Below are 22,790 nucleotides of genomic sequence, written 5' to 3' on the forward strand. Positions count from 1 at the left end.
CCCCCCGCTCTCCCCCCACCCATGGCCAACGCACATTTCCACTGGTTGTAACATGTGTCCTTGTTCAGGGTCTATTTCCCATTCATGTCCGCCTCAGTCCATGCTTTCAAGCAATTGTTTATCTTCTATGTTTCCTCTCCTGCAGATCTTCCTCTGAATGTGGGCAGCGTCTTCACCATAAATCCCTCAGAGCATGGTCAGTTTTTGAGTAGATCCCAAGTATTGCTGAAAAGAAGGTATACTCTTTGCTATCCCCATTCAATTTTCTCCAGTTTTCTCTAGAGTATCAAATCTAACTTTTCTAACTTTTCTCTTTTACTTCTTCCTTGTTCATTTATTTATTTATTTTACTAGATTTATCTAGTTCTGAGAGGGGAAGGTTGAGGTCCTCTACTAGTCTAGTCTAGTCTAGTCTGTATCCTCCGGAAGCTTGTTTAATTTTCCTTTAAAAATTCTAGGCTTTACCATTTGGTACATGTGTGGTTAGTACTGACTTTACTTCTTTGTCTTTGGTACCTTTTATCAAGATGTCATTTTCTTCCTTATCTCTTTCAATGAGATTTGCTTTTGCTATGGGTCTGCCTGAGATCATGAGCAACTTATCATAGGATTCTGGTTTTTAATCCACTCTGCTATTCTCTTCCATTCTGGGAATGAGTTCATCCCACTTATATTCACAGTTTGGATTACTACCTGTTATTGCCCTCCCTCTTATTTTCCCCCTTTGATCCTGTTCTTCCTCCTTTCACTTTGACCCTCCTCATAAGTGTTTTTGCTTTTAAAAACATTTCATTTATTTATTTAGAGTATTTTTCCACGGTTCCATGATTCAGGTTCTTTCCGTCCCCTCCTCCCTCGCCCCTCCCACAGCCAATGAGCAATTCCCCTGGGTTGTACATGTATCATTGATCAAGAAAGGGTTTTTGCCTTTAACCCTTCCCCCATCTCCCTTTCTCATATTACTCCCCGCTCCTCCCCCATCTTATTTCCCTCCTAGTCCTCTTTGGGTTAAGATAGGACTCTGTACCTCAGTAAGTATGATTGTTATTCCCCGAGTCCATTTTGAGAGTGAGGGTTAAGCACTGTCCATCACCACATCCTCCCCTCCACTGCAACGATTTTTTTCATTCCTCTTTAGGTTATATCCTTTACCCCATTCCACATTTCTCTTCCCTTTTCTCTCAGTTCAGTCCTCTTGGTCACCCCTTGAATTTTTTTTTTTTTTTTGCATATCATGTCATCCTAAACAGCTAATCCCCACAACCTCTGTCTATGTACACTCCTTTTAACTGCTCTGATAATGACAAAAAATGTAAGAGTTACCAGCAGCAAAGCAATAATCCAGGACGTCTGGGGGCCAAGAGAAAGATGCAATCCGCAGCCAGAGGAAGAACCGTGGGAGTAGAAATATAGAAGAAAAACATTTGCTTGATCACATGGGTTGATGCAGACATGATTGGGGATGTAGACTCTAAACGACCACCCCAGTACAACTATCAATAATATGGAAATGGGTCCTGATCAGCGACACGTGTAAAACCCAGTGGAATTGCTCATTGGCTATGGGAGGGGGTGGGAGGAGGGGAGGGAAAGAACATGAATCATGGAACCGAAGGAAAATACTCTAAAATAAATAAACGAATGGATTTAAAATGACATAGCAATGTATTAAAATACTTTTACAATAAAAAAAAAATTTAAGAGTTACAAATATTGTCTTTCCCCAGGAGAAGGAATAGAAAAAATTTGACCTTACTGAATCCCTTAAATTTTCTCCCTTTTGTTCACCTTTTTATGTTTCTCTTGAGCCTTATATTCAGACATCAGATTTTTTGTTTAGGTCATTAGGAATGCTTGGAAATCTTCTATTTTATTAAATGATCATTTTTTCCCCCTGAAAGAATATGCTCAGTTTTGCTGAGTAAATGATTCCGGGGTTGTAAACCTAGTTTGTTACCATTACTGTAATCTCATATTCCAAGTCTTTTGATCCTCTAATGTAGAAGCTGCTACGTCCTGTGTAATTCTGTGACTCCATGATATTTGAATTATTTCTTTCTGGCTACTTGTAGTATTTTCTCCTTGCCCTGGGAGCTCTTGAATTTGGCGATAATATTCCTGGGAGTTATCACTCGGGGATTTATTTCAGGAGGTAACTGGTGGATTCTTTTAATTTTTATTTTAACCTCTTGTTCAAGAATGGCAGGGCAGTTTCCTTTGATAATTTCTCATAGTAATAATAATAATAAGGATGATGCCTAGGCTTCCCTCCCACATCATGTCTTTCAGACAGTCCAATAATTCTTAGATTGCCTCTCCTAGATCTATTTTCTAGGTCAGTTATTTTTCTTTTCAATGAGATATTTCATATTTTCTTCTAGTTTTTCATTCTTTTGATTTTGTTTTATTGTTTCTTGATGGCTTGTGAAGTCATTATCTTCTATTTGCCTAGGTCTCATTTTTTTTAATTAAAAAAAATTTTTTTTTAAACTCTCACCTTCCATCTTGGAGTCAATTCTGTGCATTGGCTCCAAGGCAGAAGAGTGGTAAGGGTGGGCAATGGGGATCAAGTGACTTGCCCAGGGTCACACAGCTGGGAAGTGTCTGAGGCCGGATTTGAACCCAGGACCTCCCATCTCTAGGCCTGGCTCTCCATCCACTGAGCTGCCCAGCTGCCCCCTGCCTAGGTCTCATTTTTAAGGAATTATTTTCTTCCATGAATTTGCCCCCATGGACTTCCTTTTCTATTTGTCCAATTCTGTTATTATTTCCTTCTTGCATTACTTTCATTTCTCTTCCCCATTTCCCCTGGACCTCTTTTATTTGATTTTTTGGATTCCCTTTTGAGCTCTCCCCATTTTTATTTGAAGTTTTGGGTGTGGCTGCTTTGCTTTCACTGTCTGCTTTTGAGTTGGTGCCTTGCTCCGTGATAATTTTCTTTGCTTAGGTGTATTTTTTGTTTGTTTGTTTTGCTGTTTGCTTATTTTTCCAATCCTTTAAAAAACAGCAAAAACCCTTTTACTTATATCTTAAAGGTGGGCTCTGGTCTCAAGGGAGAGAGGGCTCTCGCTTAAACTTTAGGTTTTCCGTGTTGCTCCCCTCAGCCCTCGTTCTGGGTTTCTGGAAGTTTCAATTCTTCCAAGTTGCGATGATGGTTTGTGGGCTGGGAGCTCTGAAGGCACCTCCCACTGCTGATTCAGTCTCCTCTAGGGACTGCTGATGACTTGAAGGGCTCAGGGTACTGCGAGCTGCCTGATGTTAGGGCTCAGGGCCTCACCCCAAGTCTGGGCAGGGACTCTGGGCCTCCCTCTGGGCTGACACAGGCAGACTGCCTTGCCCTGGGGCTTGATCAGGCCTCCCTTAGGCTTGAGTGGGCCAGGGGCACCATGGACTGCCTTGTGCTATGGTTTAGGTCTTCACTGCAGGCTTGTGCTGGGGATTAGGCCCTCACTGCAGGGATGCACTAGGGCCTGGATCTTCAAGGGGTAGTGTTGGTTTAGGCAGGGTCTCGGGGCCTCAGAGTTGGCTTGAGTCCAGGGTCAGAACCTGGAGCAGTAGGTGGGGGTGGGGGGGCATGCGAGCAGCTCGATATTGGCTTGTGCTGGTACTCCTTGGTGTGGCTTTGCTCCCAGCTGCTCTCCCCTCTTGCCCCCGTGAAATAGCCCCTCTCTCCCTCTTTCAGGTTGTCTCTGGGAAAATGACTTCACGCCATCCCCTTGTTGGTTCTGTCACTCCAGTATTCATTTTGAGGCATTCTTTTAAGGTTGGTTGGAGAAGATTCTCAGAGCAGTTCCAGCTTTCTGGGCTGTTACTCCGCCATCTTGGCTCTGCTCTCTCAAGTCTCTTTTTGTGAAGGGGCCGGGGGAATAGAAGTTGGGGACAGACTGATTTCTAGGATTAGTTAAAGGAAGGGAATTCTGAGAGGGGGTACTGGGAAGGAAAAGGAATTGTGGGAGTTTGAACTGAAAGTAACTGAACTTACTTGCTTCTTGGATTTCCACCAAGCTGCAGGAGGGGTTTTGCTCTGAGAGATTTTCCCTGCATAGTCAAGGTTTCATGGAGAAATCTTAGACTTCTGGGTAGAGAATTGATTTGGAGGAAACCATTTTCCCCGAGTCCAAAGAGCAGCTGCCGGTGGGCCATCTTCCAGAAGGCCTCTTGGGCCAAGGTAATACGAAGATATCTGGACTTTGGGTTGCTTAGTGCAGCCAAACCAAGGCTTTCCCCCTTTCTTTTGAAGCTTAGGATAAAGTCAGATGGCGTTGGGGGGGGTTCTTAGGTAGAACAGGGAGCTGTAGGCAGGGCCTACAGAAGAAACAGGAGGCTCTCCTGACTCAGGAGACTTAGAAGTCGGGTGGAGCTAGTTTGGAGCACACTAGAGCCCTACCTACCAGTTTCCCTTATTCCCTTTATGAAATAAACTTTGTTTTCCATAAACCCTTGTTTGTGCTTAACTAGCCATTGGGAGTTCCTCGGTCGGTTGTACCATCTAACAGCCCTCTAGGAAAGGGCAGAGGCAGAGACAAGCCTTCTGAAGGTAGGCAGGTGCCTCTCCTCTAGGCTTTCCTTAGCTTCTGCAGCTTCCTCTCTTCATTCCCTTAGTGCACTCAGTTACCATCTCTGTGCGGGTGACTCTCAGACCTCCCGCCTCGCCTCCCTCCTGGGTCCCAGGATCGACTGTCTTTTGGGCATTTCCAGCCGGATGTCCCATGGCGCCCCAATCCCACCTCTACCCTCCCACATCCGGGTCCTCTGTTCTCGCCTCTATCTCAGTCGTCCTTAGCTCACCCCCCACAGTGAATCTGCTGCCAAGGCCTAGCAATTCTGCTTAAAAACAAGTAACAAATGACTACAAAGAAAGCAGCATTTACACTCCCAAAGCAGAGAAAAGGTGGCGATGGTTGGCACATGGTGACTGTAGGAGGGTCCTTGTGGCTGGCTCTGGGTCAGGCAGATTCCTTCCAGACTGGGCTGTTCTCACACCCTGCAACCGTGGCCTGTCCTCACCTCTAGGTGGGAGCCGACTCTCCAAGCAATCCCTGCATTTGGAGCCACGTTAACTCTAGTCTCAGGCAGGGGTTGGCAAACTGATGTCCCGGCTCTCTCTAGACACCTGGCCTTTGTGTGGCCCACCAGCTAAGATGACTTTTTACGTTTATAAGTGGTTGAAAAAAGGCACGAGAATAATCCGTGATGCTTGGAAACTATTTGAAATTCAAATTTCAACATCCAGGAATAAAACTTTGCTGGCCCACTGCCAGCCGCTTCCATCTGCTGGGCGCCACAGTGTGGCTCAGAAGTGGGATCAGGCGTTCTGCCTGGGCACATTTCAAGTCTTGAGGGTGCAGCAACAACTCCGCAGCTTCCTGGGTGCCCCTCGCATCGCTTGGCGTACCCCAGCATGTTGCCTTGTACCACCCCACCCCCGTTGGTGACATAAGAAAGGGGAAAAAAGACGTGGGCGTTGTTGAGCTCAGGACCAAGCCTGACATCCTTCCGATTCTCCTTCCCCAGCTTTGGCTGGCTGGCTTTGGGAAGTAGGTCCCGCCAGAGACTTGATGATGTTCCTGAATTTGAATTCACCTTCAAAGTGGAGCTTATCTGAGACCCTCAAGACGCTGGTCAAGACTGCTGGGAGTCCTCTCCTAGGACTCCTATACTAGAAACAGGAGGCTCTCCTGACTCAGGAGACTTAGAAGTTGGGTGGAGCTAGTTTGGAGCATGCTAGAGCTACCAGTTTCCCTTATTCCCTTTATGAAATAAACTTTGTTTTCCATAAACCCTTTTTTCTGCTTAACTAGCCATTGGGAGTTCCTCGGTGGGTTGTACCATCCTAGGAGTCAGGTTTCCTCAGGCTCATCCTCTCGAGATCTCTTTATCATCTCTGATAATCTGTTAAGGACAGTTTAGTTGATAAGGAAATAAAGGACACTGAACATCTTTTAGCTCCTGCTTCCAGCTCTGTCTCCAGTAGCATGGAGTTTATTATATATATTTCAAGACTCATTTCACACAAAAGAACCCCCACTCTGAAACTTAGCAGATGCGCAGAAGTTATAAATTATGTCATATCAAAACACAAAAGGTCTCATTGGCTTCAGACAGACCAAGGCCAAGGCTGAATTTTGACTGGGTTCTTATCAGAAAGCCAAGTTGGGGAACATTCCTCCCAGGTTTTGGCCTTGGCTATACCAGACAGCTGCATTCCTGGTCAAAGGGGAACAGTGTTAACCCTTTAAATTCAGGTCTGCTAGGAACTTAAAGCTTTTCAATAAGGCCACAATATTTTTCAACAAGAAATCACAAGGATCACAAAAGGGGTCAAAAGAGGAGTCTCAGATTTTTATCTGTTCTCTTATTGGCTTCCCACATCATCCCACACCGGCAAAGGCTGGCACAAGAAAGAGGGCTCCGTCCTTGCTGGGAATTCAGGATTTGCAGCAGAGGGAGCTTTCCAGCTTGAACTGTAGCGACGGCAGCATTTGGGGGCCTGGGTGAAAGTACGACAAAAATGCTGGATCAGGAGCCCTTTTCCACCTCAGTCTCTCCAGTGGGAACAGATTTTTAGACCCTCCTTCCAAGCCCTGTGGCCACTCAATGAAGCCTACACACTCGGGGACTGAGCTCTGTTTAGCAGCACCCAACCATGTGAAGAGACAGAGTCCAAGAGGAAACGGGCAGAATCTTGTCATAGACTAATGTCCACAGATGAACTGATTTAGATGATCAGGGACCCTAACTGCAGCCCCATTAGGGGAGAGCCATCCCCTGCCCTACACCTGGATGACAGATAGTCTAATTATTATTGTCTTTTTAACTCCAACAACAAGAAGTTGTGGGCACTTATCTTCTCTCCTGTTATAGAAGTGCCCGTGTAACATAGTCTTCATTTTGCTTCTTGGCCCACACATTTGCTTGCTGGCCCTTTCTGATGTCCCCTGCCCTGGGGGGAAGGAAGGAAAAAGGCCGCCTCCTCCTCAGGGCTCTAGTTCTAAGCTCCCCAACAACCAAGTGCTCCCTGTAAATAGAATTTCCCCTTGTTGGCTCCTGCACTTTGGAAGGATGCTCTGCTTCAGACTGGGGACCAGGTCAGGGAGCACCAATAGACTTCTGGGAAGTGAGGTCCCGCAGAACTGCTATGATGTGTCTCTTTTGAAGCTCACCATAACCATTTGGTGACACTGCCTGGTTCCAAGAAGCAGGGACACTAGTGAGAGCTGACATTTCTATTGCACCTGCCAGTTTTACAAAATGTTTTATGATCCCAGAATCCCAAGACAGCCTGGAGATAAGGCGGACACTGCAGGTATTCCCATCTCCACTTCACAGATGAGGAAACTGAGGTTTGAATTACTCTTTGTGTCAGAGATGGAACTTGAACCCAGTTCTTCCTGACTCCAAGTCTGGGTGCTCCTCAAAGAGACCAGGGGGAGCTGGGGCATGCCTCATGGGGGAGCAGACAGTATTATGTGCAGGAGGTGCTGCAGAAGCCATGGCAGATGCCATGCCATGGTCAGGGTCCCACAGCTAGGAAGAGTCTGAGGTCAGATTTGACCTTGGGGGAAGATGGGTATGGGAAAACTAAGCAGGTGCTGCTGCCTGGATTCATTTAGTTGGTCAGTAAACATTTATTAAGCACCTACTATGTGCCAGGCATTGTGCTAGCACTCTTCTCTCTCTCTCTCGCTCTCTCTCTCCCTGTCTCCCCATCCATCCATCCATCTTTTTTCCCCCATTTTTATTTAATTAGAGTATTTTTCTTTTCATAACCCTCACCTTCTGTCTTGGAGTCAATACCGTGTATTGGCTCCAAGGCAGAAGAGCGGTAAGGGTAGGCAATGGGGGTCAAGTGACTTGCCCAGGGTCACACAGCTGGGAAGTGTCTGAGGCCAGATTTGAACCCAGGACCTCCTGTCTCTAGGCCTGGCTCTCAATCCACTGAGCTACCCAGCTGCCCCCATAGAGTATTTTTCAATGGTTACGATTCATGTTCTTTCTCTCCCCACTCCTGGAGCCGATGAGCAATTCCACTGGGTTTTACATGTATCACTGTTTAAAACTTATGTCCATATTATTAATATTTGCAATAGAGCAATCAGTCAGCATCCCTAATCATAACCCCATTGAACCACTTGATCACTCCCATGTTTTTCTTCTGCACTTCTGCTCCCACAGTTCTTTCTCTGAATGTGGATACATTCTTTCTCCTGAGTCTCTCTGGATTGGCCCGGGTCATTGTATTGTTACTAGTAGCAAATTCAGTTACATTTGATTGTGCTACAAAGTATCCGTCTGTGTGTACAATGTTCTGGTTCTGCTCCTTTCACTCTGCATCAATTCATGGAGGTCTTTCACATGTAATTCCATCTCTCTGTCTGTCTGTCTGTCTCCATCCACCCATCTCTCTCTCTCATAGCTCTGAATAATTCATCCTAGCAGTGAATTCTTCCTTGAATGAGGGCAGCCTGGCTGCCTTCCACTAGAGAAGCTGAGCCTCCAGGCACTGTAGATTCCACACTTGCGACACACACACACACACACACTCAGACCCCGACACGTGCACACAATGGGGTGGGGGGGGAGTGCGGTGACGAGGATGGATGGAGAGCTGGGCAAGGAGCACACCCACCAGTCCACAGTACAACCATGGAGCCAGCCAGCTTTTACTGGTGGATTTACAGGGATGAAGAATTCACTACCTCCTGGGACAGCCCACTGGCCTGCCTTCATTTTAAGGTTTTCTGTCCATCAGACACTTCCAGCTATTTGGGTTTTTCTTGATTTTGGAGCTGGGCAGAACAGATTGAATCCCTCCAGCCCCCGAGGGCAGGGATCCCCCCCCTACCCCAAGTGTCTCACCTACCCTGGTACCACCTGGACACCCTTCTCCATTCCCCTCTGCCTGGGGATGGCCCTGGCTTCCAAACACCTGCCCTTCTAAATGCTGTTGTGGTCCCCGAGCTGAACCTCAAGCTAGGATCTACTCAGGCTACAAGGATTGGCTGGAGAAATGGGGGCTGGGAGGGTTTGGCTCGGAGAAGAAGATGAGAGCAGTCTTCAGGTGCCCGAATGTCCATGGGGAAAGGGGATTGGCCTGGCTCTGCTTGGTCCCTGAGGAGAAGCTGGGAAGAGGGAAATTTAGACTTGGTCTAAGGCAGTGATGGTGGACCTTTTAGAGACTGAGTGCTGTGCCATGCCGCCCCCTCCCCTTGCCTTTTCCCACATGGGAGGGAGAAAGCGTTCCCATTGGACTGCTGGGCAGAGGGGTGGGCAATGTGAAAAAATGTCATCAAGGCAGGGTGGAGAGGGGGAAGGAACAACTCTGCCCGAGTCCCTCTGCTTTCTAGTAATGATCTCTGGGGGTGCATATGATGAGCTGCCCTGATGGGAGGAAGGCTAGTTTCTGGCCATGGGGGGTGGGGCACCCCCTTCAGATGTCTTCAAGAAAACGTTGGATGGCGTCTTGTCGGAGGTGTGGTGGAGGAGATACAGGCTCAGCTGGCCTCCCTTTATGGGCGCAGGGAGATGATTCCGGTCCGGCTCGGCACCAAGGCATAAACAGTGGAAAGCTGAAGTGGAATTCCCACTGACCAACGGGAACATCATCGCGTCCCTCCATGAACGGAGGCCGAGGGGGCAGCTGGCGGTGGTTTCCTCTGAACGAGTGTCTTATTCTCTCGTCAGGGCCATTTGGGGGCTCATAAATGCTGCCTGCCATTTGATTTTGAATTTTCTTTTCGTTGAGGCATTTTATTTGGCCTGTTACACGCACTAACAAGCCTCCGGTAAGTCTCCCCAAGTTACACGATCCATATTCCCACGCCGGGAGCTGGCAGACAATTGGCTCAGGGTTCCACAGGTGTCACCACACGAAGCAGATTTCCACACTGCTCATTGTGGTAAGAGAACAAGCCCAGGAAACCGAAATGCTGAAACAGAACACAAGTGCACTGGAGTGGGCCATGGCCTGCTCTCATCTGCATCCGGCTCCGCCAGTTCCCTCTGGAGGGGAGGGCCTTCCACTAGAGGCCATCGGTGGCTTGCTTTTCATTCGTGTATCTCGTAGAAAGAGGAGAGAACGTGTCTCTGGTGCACCGAAGTCTAGGGATGGGTCACAGCGAGGCAGGCGCCTGTGGCCGCTATCTTCCTTGTCCACAGCTGGCACATCCCACTGGGCAGCAGAATAGCAGCTTTTCCTGCAGGGCTACGGCAGCCCTAACAACGCTTGCAGGAGCCCACACGGGTATGGCTTCACTCATGCAACTGCTGTTGGAGTCTGCTAGTGACAAGTGGATGCCAGGGAGGCAGTTCTCACAAAAGGATGGGCTGGAGGGGGCAGCTGGGTGGCTCAATGGCTTGAGAGCCAGGTCCAGGGATGGGAGGTCCTGGGTTCAAATCTGGCCTCAGACTCTTCACTTAACCCCCACAGCTTAGCCTTTGCTGCTCTTCTGCCTTGGACAGTATTGTTCATGCACAGTTTTGATGTTGAGATGGAAGATAAGGTTTTAAAAAAAGAAAGGCTGACAGAATGGTGGGGCACCTCTCAAAGGCATTCTAACCCCCAAAGCTCAGATCTCCTGGCTCAGGAACCTGGTGGGCCAGTGGCTCTCCAGCCCAGGATGCTCCCTCTTTTACCAGTGTGCCGTTAGCTCTTTGGAGGTGCCACATGATGCCTTCGACTCCTCTTGGGCTTTTGACCCACTAACACTTGTAGACCTTTTGGACAAGACCTTTGGCCCAGCCGTGCCCCTTCCACTGGGCGCTGGGAAGCTCTTCTACATCCAAGACTTGGCATTCATCTGGGGAAAACCATAGCCCCGAGAACGGCAGCTGTAGAAATAACTTGTTCTTTCCATTCTCCAAGGGGCACAACGCGCAGCTCCAGTCCCTTCACGGGGGCAGGTATCGAGCCCGTCTCTTCTCGAGAGCAAGGCCTTCGCTCCGTTCCCAGCAGATGCTCTGGCTATCTGCCCACAGAAAAGCCTTTTGCTTTATCTCTGGGCTCTCTCGTGGCCTCCCTGAGTGAGGGTCAGCCTCAAATGGAATCCACCAGCTTTCTGGTGTCAGAAGGGAGATTCCTGGGGTGGGCCACACCCCTGCCCTTGCTCCTCCCCACTTTTGGGGCAGGGTTTTTGCCCACGTGTCCTTGGCTGGCCTTTAGTTCATTCTTCTGCCTTGCCGGCAGTTGTGGGGCTCAGAGCTGTGCCTGCCCATCAGGGCGTGATCAAGGGGGTGCCTGGAGTGTTGTTTCATTACCACAAAAGGGGGATGTTTTAGCTTGTGTGGCTGCAGGTTGTAGTGGAGGTGAGCTTTTTGTCTGGCTCTTGTCTTCAGCGTCTGAAGAGACCCCAAGGCTCAGTCTGTCGTCTTTGTCTGTTGTATTCTCCGAATCCCCTCAACGTAGGGGAGATCCAGAGCTGGGCTCAGATGGCCACAAGCCAGTCCCCCAGACATGGTGCCCCATTAGACATCATGGCAGACATTTTATCCAAGGCCTGGCCTTGATCAAGTACCTCCCGCCCTGCTGCCCCATGTGGAATGGACGGAGCCCCGAGAAGCTCGGCCACATGGGACCCATTGATGTGTTTATAGAAGCTTCCCATTCCAAAGAGGACTGATGTCTTTGGGGGTGGGGGGAAGAGAGGCGGGAGAAACAGCAGAGAATGCCCAAGTTTTCAAGAGGCAGGTGGAAAGGGGAGCCTGGCTGTCAGATTTGTAGCATCTGGAAATATGGAATCATGAGCTGGTTGTCAGGCATCTCCAAACTGTGATGAAAAGGGGTGTGTGTGTGTGGGTGTGTGTGTGGACAGCTGGGTGGTTCAGTGGATAGAGAGCCAGGCCTAGAGATGGGAGGTCCTGGGTTCAAATCTGCCCTCAGATACTTCCTGTGTGACCCTGGGCAAGTCATTTAGCCCTCACCTAACCCTCACTACTGTTCTGCCTTGGAACTGGTTCTTTTTGTTGATTTTAAGACTTAAGGTAAGAGCTTAAAAACCACACCACCACCACCACCACCACCAATGCCAAAGGGTCAAGTAAACACAATGGCTCTGGAGGAAAGTTTTACCAAAAAAAAAGTTTGGCTGGAGGTAAATAAAAATAAGACTGAAAAAGGTAAAGGACTAAACTTCCTTCGGTCCCCTCTGAACATGCACCGATGAACTTCACACACACACACACACACACACACACACACACACAGACACACACACACACACACACTCTCTCTCTCTCTCTCTCTCTCTAACACAAACAGGCTTCATGTCTGAGTCAATTCTTAAGCTGGCCCACGGATTTTCCACATACAAAAGTTGCTTTAATAGTCGTAAATAAAATCTGGACTCATCGCCCCCTCGTCCCCCAGTCTGAAGTCTCTTTGGTGGGCTTGTTACCTTGTGGAGCCCAAGATGCCTCCTCTGGCTCGTGGCAGGCATTTCACGCCCTTCCTTTCTCAGGGTGAAAGACGACCAGAAGGCCAACGTGCTCAGGCTGAGGCCCTACTAAGTCATATGAAATCTCATTACTTGTAGGTTTAAGCCCAGGCAGGGAAGACTATTCTAGAGTTTAAATGGATAAACTGGACAACTTGTAGGCAATTGTCAAGGGCAGATACCCTGGATCTAGAATTTTCAAAGGAAAACGCTTCCCAGAAGCAGACCACTTCAGGAGGTTGACGGCTCTTCCCGAGGGGCCAGGCCAGGATGCATCCTGTTGAGAAATTCTCCTCTTCGTCCTCACTTGCATTTTTGTCTTCTTCCCCTCGAATCCCCTTTGCATAGCCTTTTACTCCTAATTGTTCTCTTACCCGAGTCATCCACGCCTAATTAAAAACGATCCCCCCCCACCAGAAGGCCAGACAGGCTGCCGCGAGGCCTCGTCCCCGTCGCCCTCTCCCACATTTCCCGTCGGCGTCTCAGAGCGGTGCTGCATTCTTACACGATACTTCGGGGTGAGAACCAAAGGGGAGAATTGTGGGGAAGAACAAGATTGCGGGTTGCAGCTCTAGAAATAACCTTTATTCACCATTCCAAGGTTCAAAAACGCATGCATCTCGCTCCCTCGGTGGAGACCAACAGCTTCCACTTCTTCCCGATATCCTGCTGATGCAAAAGCAAACCTTTCCTGGGCCTGGTCTTCGTGTTCTTGCTACGCCGTCCTCTCTCTCCAGCCTCCTGCTAGCATACTCTGTCCCCACAGTCCCCCGAGACTGGTCAGTGACGCCTCGACGGTCAACTCCATCTTACCCAGTTTGGTTCTGTCATCCAACCTGTTCACTGACTGCTCCCTCTGGAGGAGAGGCATCGCCAGACACAGGAAGTGCCACCTGCCTTTCGGGCCACCCCTGAGAATAAAACCACGAAACTCTCAAGTGACAGGGAGTCACTTAGGGCTGGCACGAGAAAGCCTGAGGAATGCGCCCCTAAAATCCTGATCTAAACTACAATTAGGGCCGGTTTGGCTTTTTTCTTTGATCAGTCTAACACCAACTGGAAAAGGAACGGAGGCTGGGGTGGGCCGGAAAGTTGTCCATCAGCTACCCTGGAGGCCAGTCGTTCTGCTTCTTCCCCGAGGAGGAGCCAAACAAGAGGTGGCTGAGCAGCTTCTCTCTTCAGGCAAGAATCGCCGCCGGCCCGTCTGCACATTCTGGCTTTTCACTTTTAGTCAAAAACCCCTTTGGTGGTCCTTCCTGCCATGGGAACCGTCGCTGGCTTCTCCAAACAGCCGGGTTCTTTCTTTAGAAACCCCTACTTTGTCTTAGAATCCACAGCCAGAATGTGAAGGGCCAGGCAGCGGCGGTCAAGTCACTCACCCAACATCACCCAGCCCGGAAGGGTCTGAGGCCGGATGGGAACGCAGCAGGCCTGGCTATCTCGAGCGGCTTCTGACAAGGCCTGTCGTCCTCCCTAAGGGCTGGACGTCCGGTCACTCACTAGGAACGCAGCCACGCCTGCTTCTGAATGGGCTGGGGTCTTTCCAAATAGCCCAGCGACGCGACCTCGGGGCCAAAGCGCGGTGCTTTGTGACTCGTTACACAGTCCGGTGATCTCAGTTGGCAGCCACTGGCCACGTGTAGAACAAAAAGAGAACTTTTCCTGCAGCCTCACCAACGTTTTTAAGCTCAGGGCACTCACTTTTGGCTACTTATCTTGTCATGGAATTAGCAAGGCGTATAACTAAGCTTCTTCTGAAAATGGCTTTCCTCCCAACACTCAGCGGAAACCAAACAAAACCCTTTACGAGCCAGTCCGGTCACTCCTGTCCGAGGCAAAGGCAGCAGAATCTAGTGCAAGGGGTGACTTACGGGCTGCTCATCTGAAGAATGGGGCTATCTCAGAGCACGTAACCAAATCCTTCCTGCGCCAGAGAGCCGAGCTAGTCCTGTGCCACCACCTGAGAGGATTCCATAATCGCCAGAAGCCGGAGAAGGCCCGGGGCCATGCGGTCCGGCTTCCCGGAGACCCAGATTCCTGGCCGGGCTCTTCTTCCAAATACGCTGCAAGGTTAAGAAGAAGTTTCCAGACACCGGTGAGCTCCCACCCTGTTGGCCAGGGCCCTCTCTATGCTCTCTGAATCCAGCACTTACGCAGGCTGGAGAACCCCAAAGCCCAAGGAGCCAGCCGGACGGATGACAGATCAAAAGGGGCAGGCTTGCCCTGGAGGGTGGCAGGAGCCCCGTCTTCACTTAGAGAAGCCAGACTCCCCGGGTTCTCCCATGGTAGGCCCTCCTCGTCCTCAGTCTGGAGCTGCTCGGATCACCTGAAAGGTCGGGAAGAAAACGGACTAAGGGCCAGAAGAGGGCCGAGGGGCCTCCGCAGAGCCGTCTCTCCCGGGGCAACGTGTCTCTGTGGCCAGCGCACGAGGCGGATGAGCCACCCTTTCCGCTTGGAATCCAGGCGACCAGCCCACCCTGCGCTGGAGAACAAGGCAGCTGTGTGCGTGGAGCCGAGCCTCTCCCAAGGGGCTGCCACGTGGAAAGGGCTACGGCGAGGTGAAGGGACGGGGCAGAATTCAAGACACATCGGACAAGTCGGTTGTACAATAAAGTTTATTAGCTGTTCTCCCCTTTCTGGTAAATGGAATGGATAGTGAGAATTCTTTACAAACCAGCTCTCATGTGGCTGAGAAAAAACAACAAGGAAGTTGCTGAAAACAGAGAAAACCAACCAACTCCAAATGAGCAACGGGCAGCTGTGGGACAACACGGACAGGGAGGATCAGAGGAGCTGGTTCCTGGAGTGATCTTGGTGTTGGACGACGAGTCGAGGGCACAGCACCAGGCCTCGGGAGCTCTGATCCCAGCTGCAAAGGAAGCGGCAAGCAGACCCAACTTGAGTTCTGTTGCTGATTGTTCCCCCCCAGAAAAGGGAGGCTTGGGGGCAAGCAGAAAACAAACAAGTGGAACATTTTGTAGAAAAGAGGAGAACATGCTCATAGCATTTTCTTGCAACTCATTTCCTTCTCGAGATTTTCCCCAACAACCAATCATACATACCTCTGTTTGCGTTTCACATGATTAAGGAAGATCAATTCTAATTTATATTTATTTTCAAAACCAAACAAAAAGTTAGGAATAGGTGGTAAAAGAAAAATATATATATATCTTAAATATATATGTGTGTGTGCAACTATGTCAAGAAAATAGTTTCCATAGTTACAGAGTTTTAGTTAAAGAAAGTTTAATATATATATATATATATATTTTTATTATAACAAAATAGGCAGTTATCGTGGGTAAAATACTCGTTAAAATCTGACCCCAGAGAATACGCTGGTCATTTTCTGAAGCGGGTTCCTCGGCCACGCCGTACGGTCGGCCCTCACACCTGGGAACTCATGAGCCCTCTGGGTAAAAGGCAAGCTTTCCTAGCACCTAACACAGACTCGACTCGGAAAACGGGGCGCTCCTTAGCTAGAAACACAGCTGTGAGACACTGTCAACAGTGTGATACGAGCAAGATTAAAAACATTTAACGTGTTATTCCTAGCAATTGTCTCGGGGAAAAAATAAAAAGGGGAAAGAAGGCAAAAGGAGAGACTTCGAAAGGAACCCTAGAGACAAACGTCCCTCGTGAAACTATGAAAGTGGATGCAGACGTCACCCCAAAGCAGAGGCTTTCCTGAACTGCCTGGTAAAACGAACAGAGCAGCCCATCTGCTCTGACGGGGAGTCAAATTCAGAAGAAAAAAACCTGGAACACGGCACTGGCCAAACCATGCTAGTAGAGTACATGTGCCAAGTTGCTCACAATTTCCTAAATCATTAAGACCATTTTTCTTTCATTTGTTATGAAATTTTAAAAGACTGTATATAAAGCTGTTCTGAAAATCTCTGAAAGTTACTTTCCCTTAAACATTAAGGGATTGACCCCAATTTCCCCAGCCCCCCCGAACCCTGGATAGCTGGTCGGGCCATTCCGTCTTCAGTTCTGAAAAATGGCAACAGACCAAACGGGAATACACGAGAATACAAACGAGCGAACAAAACGGTTTAGAAGGTGTTTCAGAAAAGAGCAGGGGGACCCGCGGGGCAGGCCGGGCACTGAAGAGAACCCCGAGCGGGGGGGCAGGGCACGGCGCTGGCCGGAAAGCTCGTCCTCACAGCTTCTCCTTGGCTGGGACCCAGATAGAAGGACCCGCCTGTTCTTCGATGATCTGCTTCACTTGGTTGTAAATGTCTTCCAGTGTGTCTCCCTGCACGATGGCTGCAACGAAGAGGAAAGGGGATGAGGGCCTCCGAACCCCATTTTCTGACACTCAGGCACAGCAATGAAAACACACCGACACCAAAGACTTTCTGGATTCCCCCCCCCTGGACAGAAGGGACAAACCAAAGGCTCGGCGAGGGGACGGGAGCAGCCCGAAAGAGCGGCTGGGCCAGATAACAAGGGTGACAGAGAGATGACTGTGAGCGCAGAGAGGACAGCGCATGAAGCCGAGGCCTCCCTGTCGTCTGGGAGAGGCGCGAGATCTCAAACAAGGGCCCAAGACCGTGCGGGGACAGCCAGTGACCAGCCGTCAGGGTTTCTTTTTTTTTTTTAAACCCTTCACTTCTGTGCATTGGCTCCCAGGTGGAAGAGAGGTAAGGGTGGGCCATGGGGGTCAAGTGACTTGCCCAGGGTCACACAGCTGGGAAGGGTCTGAGGCCATATTGGAACCCAGGACCTCCTGTCTCTAGGCCCGACTCTCCAACCACTGAGCTACCCAGCTCCCCCTGTCAGGGTCTCTGATGTAAGCAGGGCGACACATTTCTACAGCCCCCAAAGGCTCAGATCCCATCAGCCAATAAGGAGCCGGCCTGCGTGTGCCAGGTATGGTGCCAAGCGCTGGAAATCCAAAGAGAGGCCAAGCCAGGCCCTGCCCTCAAGGAGCTCTCAGTCTAATGGGGGACAGAACACGCAGACAAGAGACAGGCACAGGTGGAAGAGGAAATTATGACCCGGGGTCGGGGAAGGCTTCTTGTAGAAGGGAAGATTCTCAGCAGGACTTGAGAGCGTTTCAGGTCTGATGGAGAGCCAGACAGAAGCCTGGCAGCCCGCCCAGACTGAACGACTGGCTCTGGGAAAGCACACTCAGACCTCCACGTGAAACCCATTTCTCGTATTCCCCGTTTTTAACAGTCTGGGCCAAATCATGCACGTTCGGCCCCCCAACAAGAGCCAGAGAAAGCTGGGTCTCAGTCAGGCAATGATGGGGCTATTCTTGTCTCCTGACACCAGTGGTTAAAAACTAATGAAGTTTCCTCTGCCTTCCTTCTTTCAGCAAAGATGGACAGACACCGTTTACACTCTGGGAGGGACATTCAGCTCTTCAGGCTGCTGCTGTCCAGAGGCCCCCAATGCAAAAGCTAATGGAGAGTGTTTGCAACACAAACATCCCCTTTCCTTGGGTCACCGACTCTGAAAAATGGTCTTAAGTGACTTTGGAGTTGACCCAAGATGGCAAAGCAAAAAAGGGGCAGAGAAATGAAAAGAAAGAGCAGGCCAGCGGAGAAGCCACAAGGCCTGGAAAGAAACAGCTGTGACTCCTCATGACTCCAGGCCGTGCCAAGAAACCACTTGGGTTCCAAGACAGACAGACGGACAGTGGCAGAGGAAGGCCCAAGACGGGCGGCCACATGCTAAGGCAACAAGTCACCTCCCAGAGCTTTCAATGATTCCTCTATGAAATCTCCTGGGGGAACTGGACCAGGACTGTCTGGGCCCAGGACGAGGAAGGGCAGTGAGGCCGCTGCCACAGGGTCAGACCGGAATGTCTCCCTCTATCTGCTCTCACCAGAGGCCCCTGCCGAAGACTGGAGAGCAAACACGCCGCCATCTACCCACCTGTGAAATGCTCTGTAAATTCCTGTTCCAGCTTCATGGCTCTCTCCAGCGTCTTCCGGGCTTGTTCCTCGGTCAGACGTTTATTCATTTCCCTGTGGAGAAGAGTGAAAATGAAGCCGGCGGGGCTCGCTCACTGGGGGGTCTTAAGAACAAGCCAACCAGGTCTACCACAAAGGGGGCTTTGGTTCAAAGCGTCTCTCCAGAACGGCGGAGGAGCTGGCAGTCCTTTCCTGTAGGATCAGCAGAGTCGAAATTGCTGAAATTTCTCCTTTTAAAAATCCCGAATCAATAAAGAGGCCCCTTTCAAGCTCCATGAAGGCAGCATTTCGACTTCTCCGTGAGACCTTTTATACCCAGAAGCCCCGGGAACGATAGGTGGGATGGCAAAGCACCAGCGCCCTGAATCAGAAATCGAGCCGGGGTGAAGGCTGGGGAAGAGGGCGGTGGGGCGGGGCACCATTCTGGTGAGGAGGCTGGATGAGGCTCATCATCCCTGGTCCAAGCTGCCTGGAGGGCAAATGCAGAGCGCGCCACGGAGATGCCCTTCTGAAGAGCAGCTTTGCCAAGAAGACCCCGAGTTTTCCCTAACAGCCTTGAAAAGTGCACCAGAATCTCCGCACCTCCCCTCAGAGCAGCCTCAAAGCGAGAACTGAGACATGGACCAAGAGCCCCGCCCGCGGCCCGCACTGCATTTGCCTGGCACCTTCTGGGCTGCCTGGCAGGGGCAGTGCCAAAGGCCTACTTCGCAGGGCTGCAGTGAGGCCCAAAGACACACGGCTGGAAAGTGGCCGGCAGAGCTCTGACCACCACCAGTCCCCTCCTCGACCCGCAGCCCCTTTCCACGTGGGACGAGGAGGCGGGCCACCAAGAGGAGCCCCTGTGTCTGACGGGGGGGGGGGGGGAGGGAAGGCAGCCCACCCCCAACTCAGAGAAAGGGGCCCCTCTCGCCTGCCTTGGGCCATCTGCTCCAAGGCTCAGAGCACACACGTTTTACTTCACCTTCCAAATCATCTGCAGCTCCCAGGATGATGTACCTGGGCGAGATGAGAAATCCTTCACCGGGACCCAGACAATTCTAGCTTCAACTTACATGATGTTTTCCACAGATTTGGGTTTGATAAAAACCGAGATGGGGTAGAGCTGGGCGATCTGCAGCCTCTTTATGGCATTTCCCGAGACGTCAAGGATGCAATGTTTACCCTAAAACAGAAAAACAAGCAGCACAGGCACTGGCCCATTATTCCACCTGCACAAGGGACAGTCCCCGACCCTCTCCTCTCTCGGGCACTTTGCTAAGCCCGGCGAGGCCCCTGAATGCTGACGCTCCCAAGTCTGGCTGGAGACACGAAGGACGCCATTCGAGGTCTCAGGCCAGTGTTTCTTGGCCTCCTGGCGTCCAGGGCCCGGCCAGGCACCTAGAGGAGACGCTTTGGTCTAACAACCTCCCCCGTACAGAATTCCCTCGTTTCAACTCTCGGAGTAGTTTTAATTTCTTTCTCAGGTCATCTCCCGGGCCTCTCACTCTTGGAGGCCAGTGCTGACCCCTGTAATCGCCCGGAGGACACAGTGTGGACCCTCTAGTGGATGTGGGCGGTTTTTGCAAAGAAAGTGGGAGCTCCTCCATGAACCATTCCCTGAGGCATCCCTCCCAAATCAGGCTCATGGCATTTAGTGTGTGCACTGTGCGAGCGATGGAGACCAGCCTCTGGGCTGGCCCTTGTCCTCTCCTAATCTTTCCACCTTCTAGAGCTAACGGGAGCCCGACACCCTGACACCCCACGCCGACGAACCCCCTCAGCTCACTCCTCCCTGCTCAAGGCTCTCCACAAGCCTTTCCTTCTCCAGGGGTCAGCCGTCCATCTCCAAGGACATCCCCTTCTCCCTTGACCTTGTCTCCCACTGTCCAGTCCCTTCTGTTCTCAAGGATCAGCCTCAGGCTCCCCAAACGTCCTTCTAAGCCTCAGCTCTGGATCTCTGATGCCAGAGAAAGGGCCAGAACTGTGCTGCCTGTCCTAGGAAACGCTGTTACTTAATATGGAACAGGGACTGTTTACTTACTTCTGTCTAGCTGCTGCCCTTCTCCCTTCTTAAAAAGTCTGACCTTCCATCTTAGATTCAGGACTGTGTATTGGTTCCAAGGCAGAAGAGAGGTAAGGGCTAGGCAGTGGAGGCTAGGTGACTTGCCCAGGGTCATACCGCTAGGAAGCGTCTGAGGCCACATTTGAATCCAGCATTTCCTGTCCCCCAGGTCTGGTGCTCTACCTACAGAGCCACCTAGCTGTGCCCATTCCGTCCACTTCCGCCTTTCCAATAAAGCCTCCTAGGATGCTGCTCGGAGCCTTAGCAAGCAGACCAAGGCCGTCCATTCTCCAGCTACTCTGCTTTCCAGTTCTAGACCTCCAGCTGCCCCCACACTAACAAGCTCCCCTTGGGCGCACTCCCCTTCGCCCCAGTCTTTCTTCTCCGTGGCTCCAAACCCCTATATGCTGGGGTCTACGAGTCCATGCCCTGCCACAGGCTTCAATCTCTTCTGGAAAGAGGCAACAAACACCCTGCAAGCCCGTAAAGCTCTCTGAGCATTCGCTGCCATTATGACCACATCACCCCCCACTGGCTCCTCCCCTGAGATCTCCTGTCTGTCTGTCTGTCTGTCTGACCGCTCCTCCTCACTCTTCTTGGCTGCATTTTTGGCTCTGCCCTGCACCCTCTTTTCTTCTGAGACTTTCCTCCTTGGAGACCTCCGGAGCCCGGAGGCTGATGACTCCCGAACCTTCTTAGGCAGCTCTAGCCTTGGCTCACCTCTAGCCCCAAACCCATGTCCTATGGACATGTCCCAAACGGAACTCTTTGCCTGTTCCCCTCCCTCCTCCATCAGCCATGTTTTCGGCTTCCTGTCCCCCTTTCTTCTTCACCTTCGCTCCCCCTGCACCGTCAGCTGGCCAGGCTCACCGTTTCCATCTTGCCACCTCTCTCAGGCATGCCCTGGCTCTGGTCGAATGCAGAGGAGGCTCAGAATTGGAATATGAGAGCCTTGTGGGCAGAACAAACAGAAACTCCCTCTTTGGCACCGAAAAGTCCTGAGCTGGCTCCTTCCTGGGTTTCCAGCCTTTTCTCATGCCCTTTATGGTCTGGCCCATATGGCTGGTCACAGCACATGTCCCATTTCTGGGCTTTGCATGGGATGCCTCCCAGGCCTCGGAGGCTTGTCTCCTCCTCTCTGCCTCAGAGGGTCCCCAGCTCAGTCTGAAACCCCGTAGACAAAGCCTCTCCTGACTCGATGCCAGCTGTTGGTGTCCGCCCATCTCTCTTTGCTGGTGGGGATGGACTGGAGCTTGGAGGGATTAAGGCTGGACATACAGATTGGGGACTCAGCTGCTTAGAGCTATTGAGCAAATGACATCATCAAGAGGGGGATATGAAGAAAGAAGGCAGCTCAGGACAGGGCCTCAGAGGATTTGGTTCCTGTGCCTCGTCTCCATCTAAGGAGCAGCTTGGACCGGTGGTGTGAGAATCCCAATCTCCCAGGCCCTCTCCAGCCCCAGGCTGAGCTGCCTGTCTGTTAGTCTAGCAGGGAAGGCCAGCTGAACAGCCAGCATGTGAAATGACAGTCGGGATCTTCCCTAAGAGTCCGAAACCCTTCACCCTCTTTCCTTCCCTAAACAAAGAGCAAACTTGGTTTTAGAAATCTTCCTGTTGTTCTCCTCTAGACCAAAGAACCCACCTAGAGAATTTGGTACCCCTGGCTAGTCTGGTGTAGCAGTTAACTGTATTTCTCCTTCACCACCCATTCCCAGCCCCGCTGGGTTCCTTTAGCTCATCCATTCGTTCCCTGGGGGGTTGGGTGTGTACCTACTGTGTCATCCCCGTCTGGCTCCAGGCTACCACCCGTATTTCTTTCCGTAGGCAGCCTTCTAGCGAGGCTGTTTACCTTTTCAGCAACTTCGCGCACAGACTGTACGCTGGTTCCATAGAGATGGCCATTGTACTGCCCGGCTTCGATGAACTTGTGGTCTTGGATGTCCTTCTCCATCTGTTCCCTTGAGGTTACAAAGTGATAATCTCTCCCATCCACCTCGTAGTCTCGCTTTGGTCTAGTTGTGTCTTTTAAGAGAAGAACAACTTGATGACCCGAGGCGTTAAAGGGGAGAACTGGCCCGGGGTTAAAAGAGGGTTCGGGTTTGCAGGAGAGCGCAGAGAAGGGTGGGCAGTTCGCAAAGAACAAAACAAACACGGCTGCTCCGGGGTACTCACGTGGAACGCAGGATCCAAATTTGTCAGGGAATTCTGAGATCAGATCATCATTGATTCTGTCTTTCATGGGTCCCAAAATGATCACGGGTCGAGTATAACTAACTAGACAGGCAGAAAGGAAGACACTCACTACACGTGACATGGCTGTGCTCTTTTTCCTCTTCCCACAGCCCCCGACCCCCAGGGCTGCCATTCCACGGACCACAGGGGCAGAGG

General features: G+C 50.8%; 2 protein-coding genes across 6 annotated transcripts in view; both read right to left on the bottom strand.

Annotated features, from left to right (window-relative positions):
* The window catches only part of LOC123241999 (melanotransferrin-like), a 26,719-nt gene extending 13,789 nt beyond the window's left edge, over positions 1 to 12,930 (bottom strand). Inside the window, exons 1-2 of the mRNA XM_044669494.1 lie at positions 12,846 to 12,930; positions 5,396 to 5,567 (exon numbers count right to left, since the gene is read on the bottom strand). Coding sequence (XP_044525429.1) covers positions 5,396 to 5,567; positions 12,846 to 12,930 — 257 coding nt within the window. The remainder of the gene's footprint in view (positions 1 to 5,395; positions 5,568 to 12,845) is intronic.
* A 2,102-nt stretch (positions 12,931 to 15,032) lies between these two features.
* Positions 15,033 to 22,790, bottom strand: part of DLG1 (discs large MAGUK scaffold protein 1) — a 267,052-nt gene continuing 259,294 nt past the window's right edge. For all 5 annotated transcript variants that reach the window (XM_044670872.1, XM_044670870.1, XM_044670871.1 and 2 more), the window contains 5 exons: positions 22,575 to 22,676; positions 22,252 to 22,424; positions 19,414 to 19,523; positions 18,324 to 18,415; positions 15,033 to 16,703 (listed from right to left, as the gene is read on the bottom strand). In XM_044670872.1, the coding sequence (XP_044526807.1) occupies positions 16,597 to 16,703; positions 18,324 to 18,415; positions 19,414 to 19,523; positions 22,252 to 22,424; positions 22,575 to 22,676 (584 nt within the window). In that variant the 3' untranslated portion in view covers positions 15,033 to 16,596. The remainder of the gene's footprint in view (positions 16,704 to 18,323; positions 18,416 to 19,413; positions 19,524 to 22,251; positions 22,425 to 22,574; positions 22,677 to 22,790) is intronic.

This window comes from Gracilinanus agilis, chromosome 3 (assembly GCF_016433145.1).
Source record: "Gracilinanus agilis isolate LMUSP501 chromosome 3, AgileGrace, whole genome shotgun sequence".
Lineage (NCBI taxonomy): Eukaryota > Metazoa > Chordata > Mammalia > Didelphimorphia > Didelphidae > Gracilinanus > Gracilinanus agilis.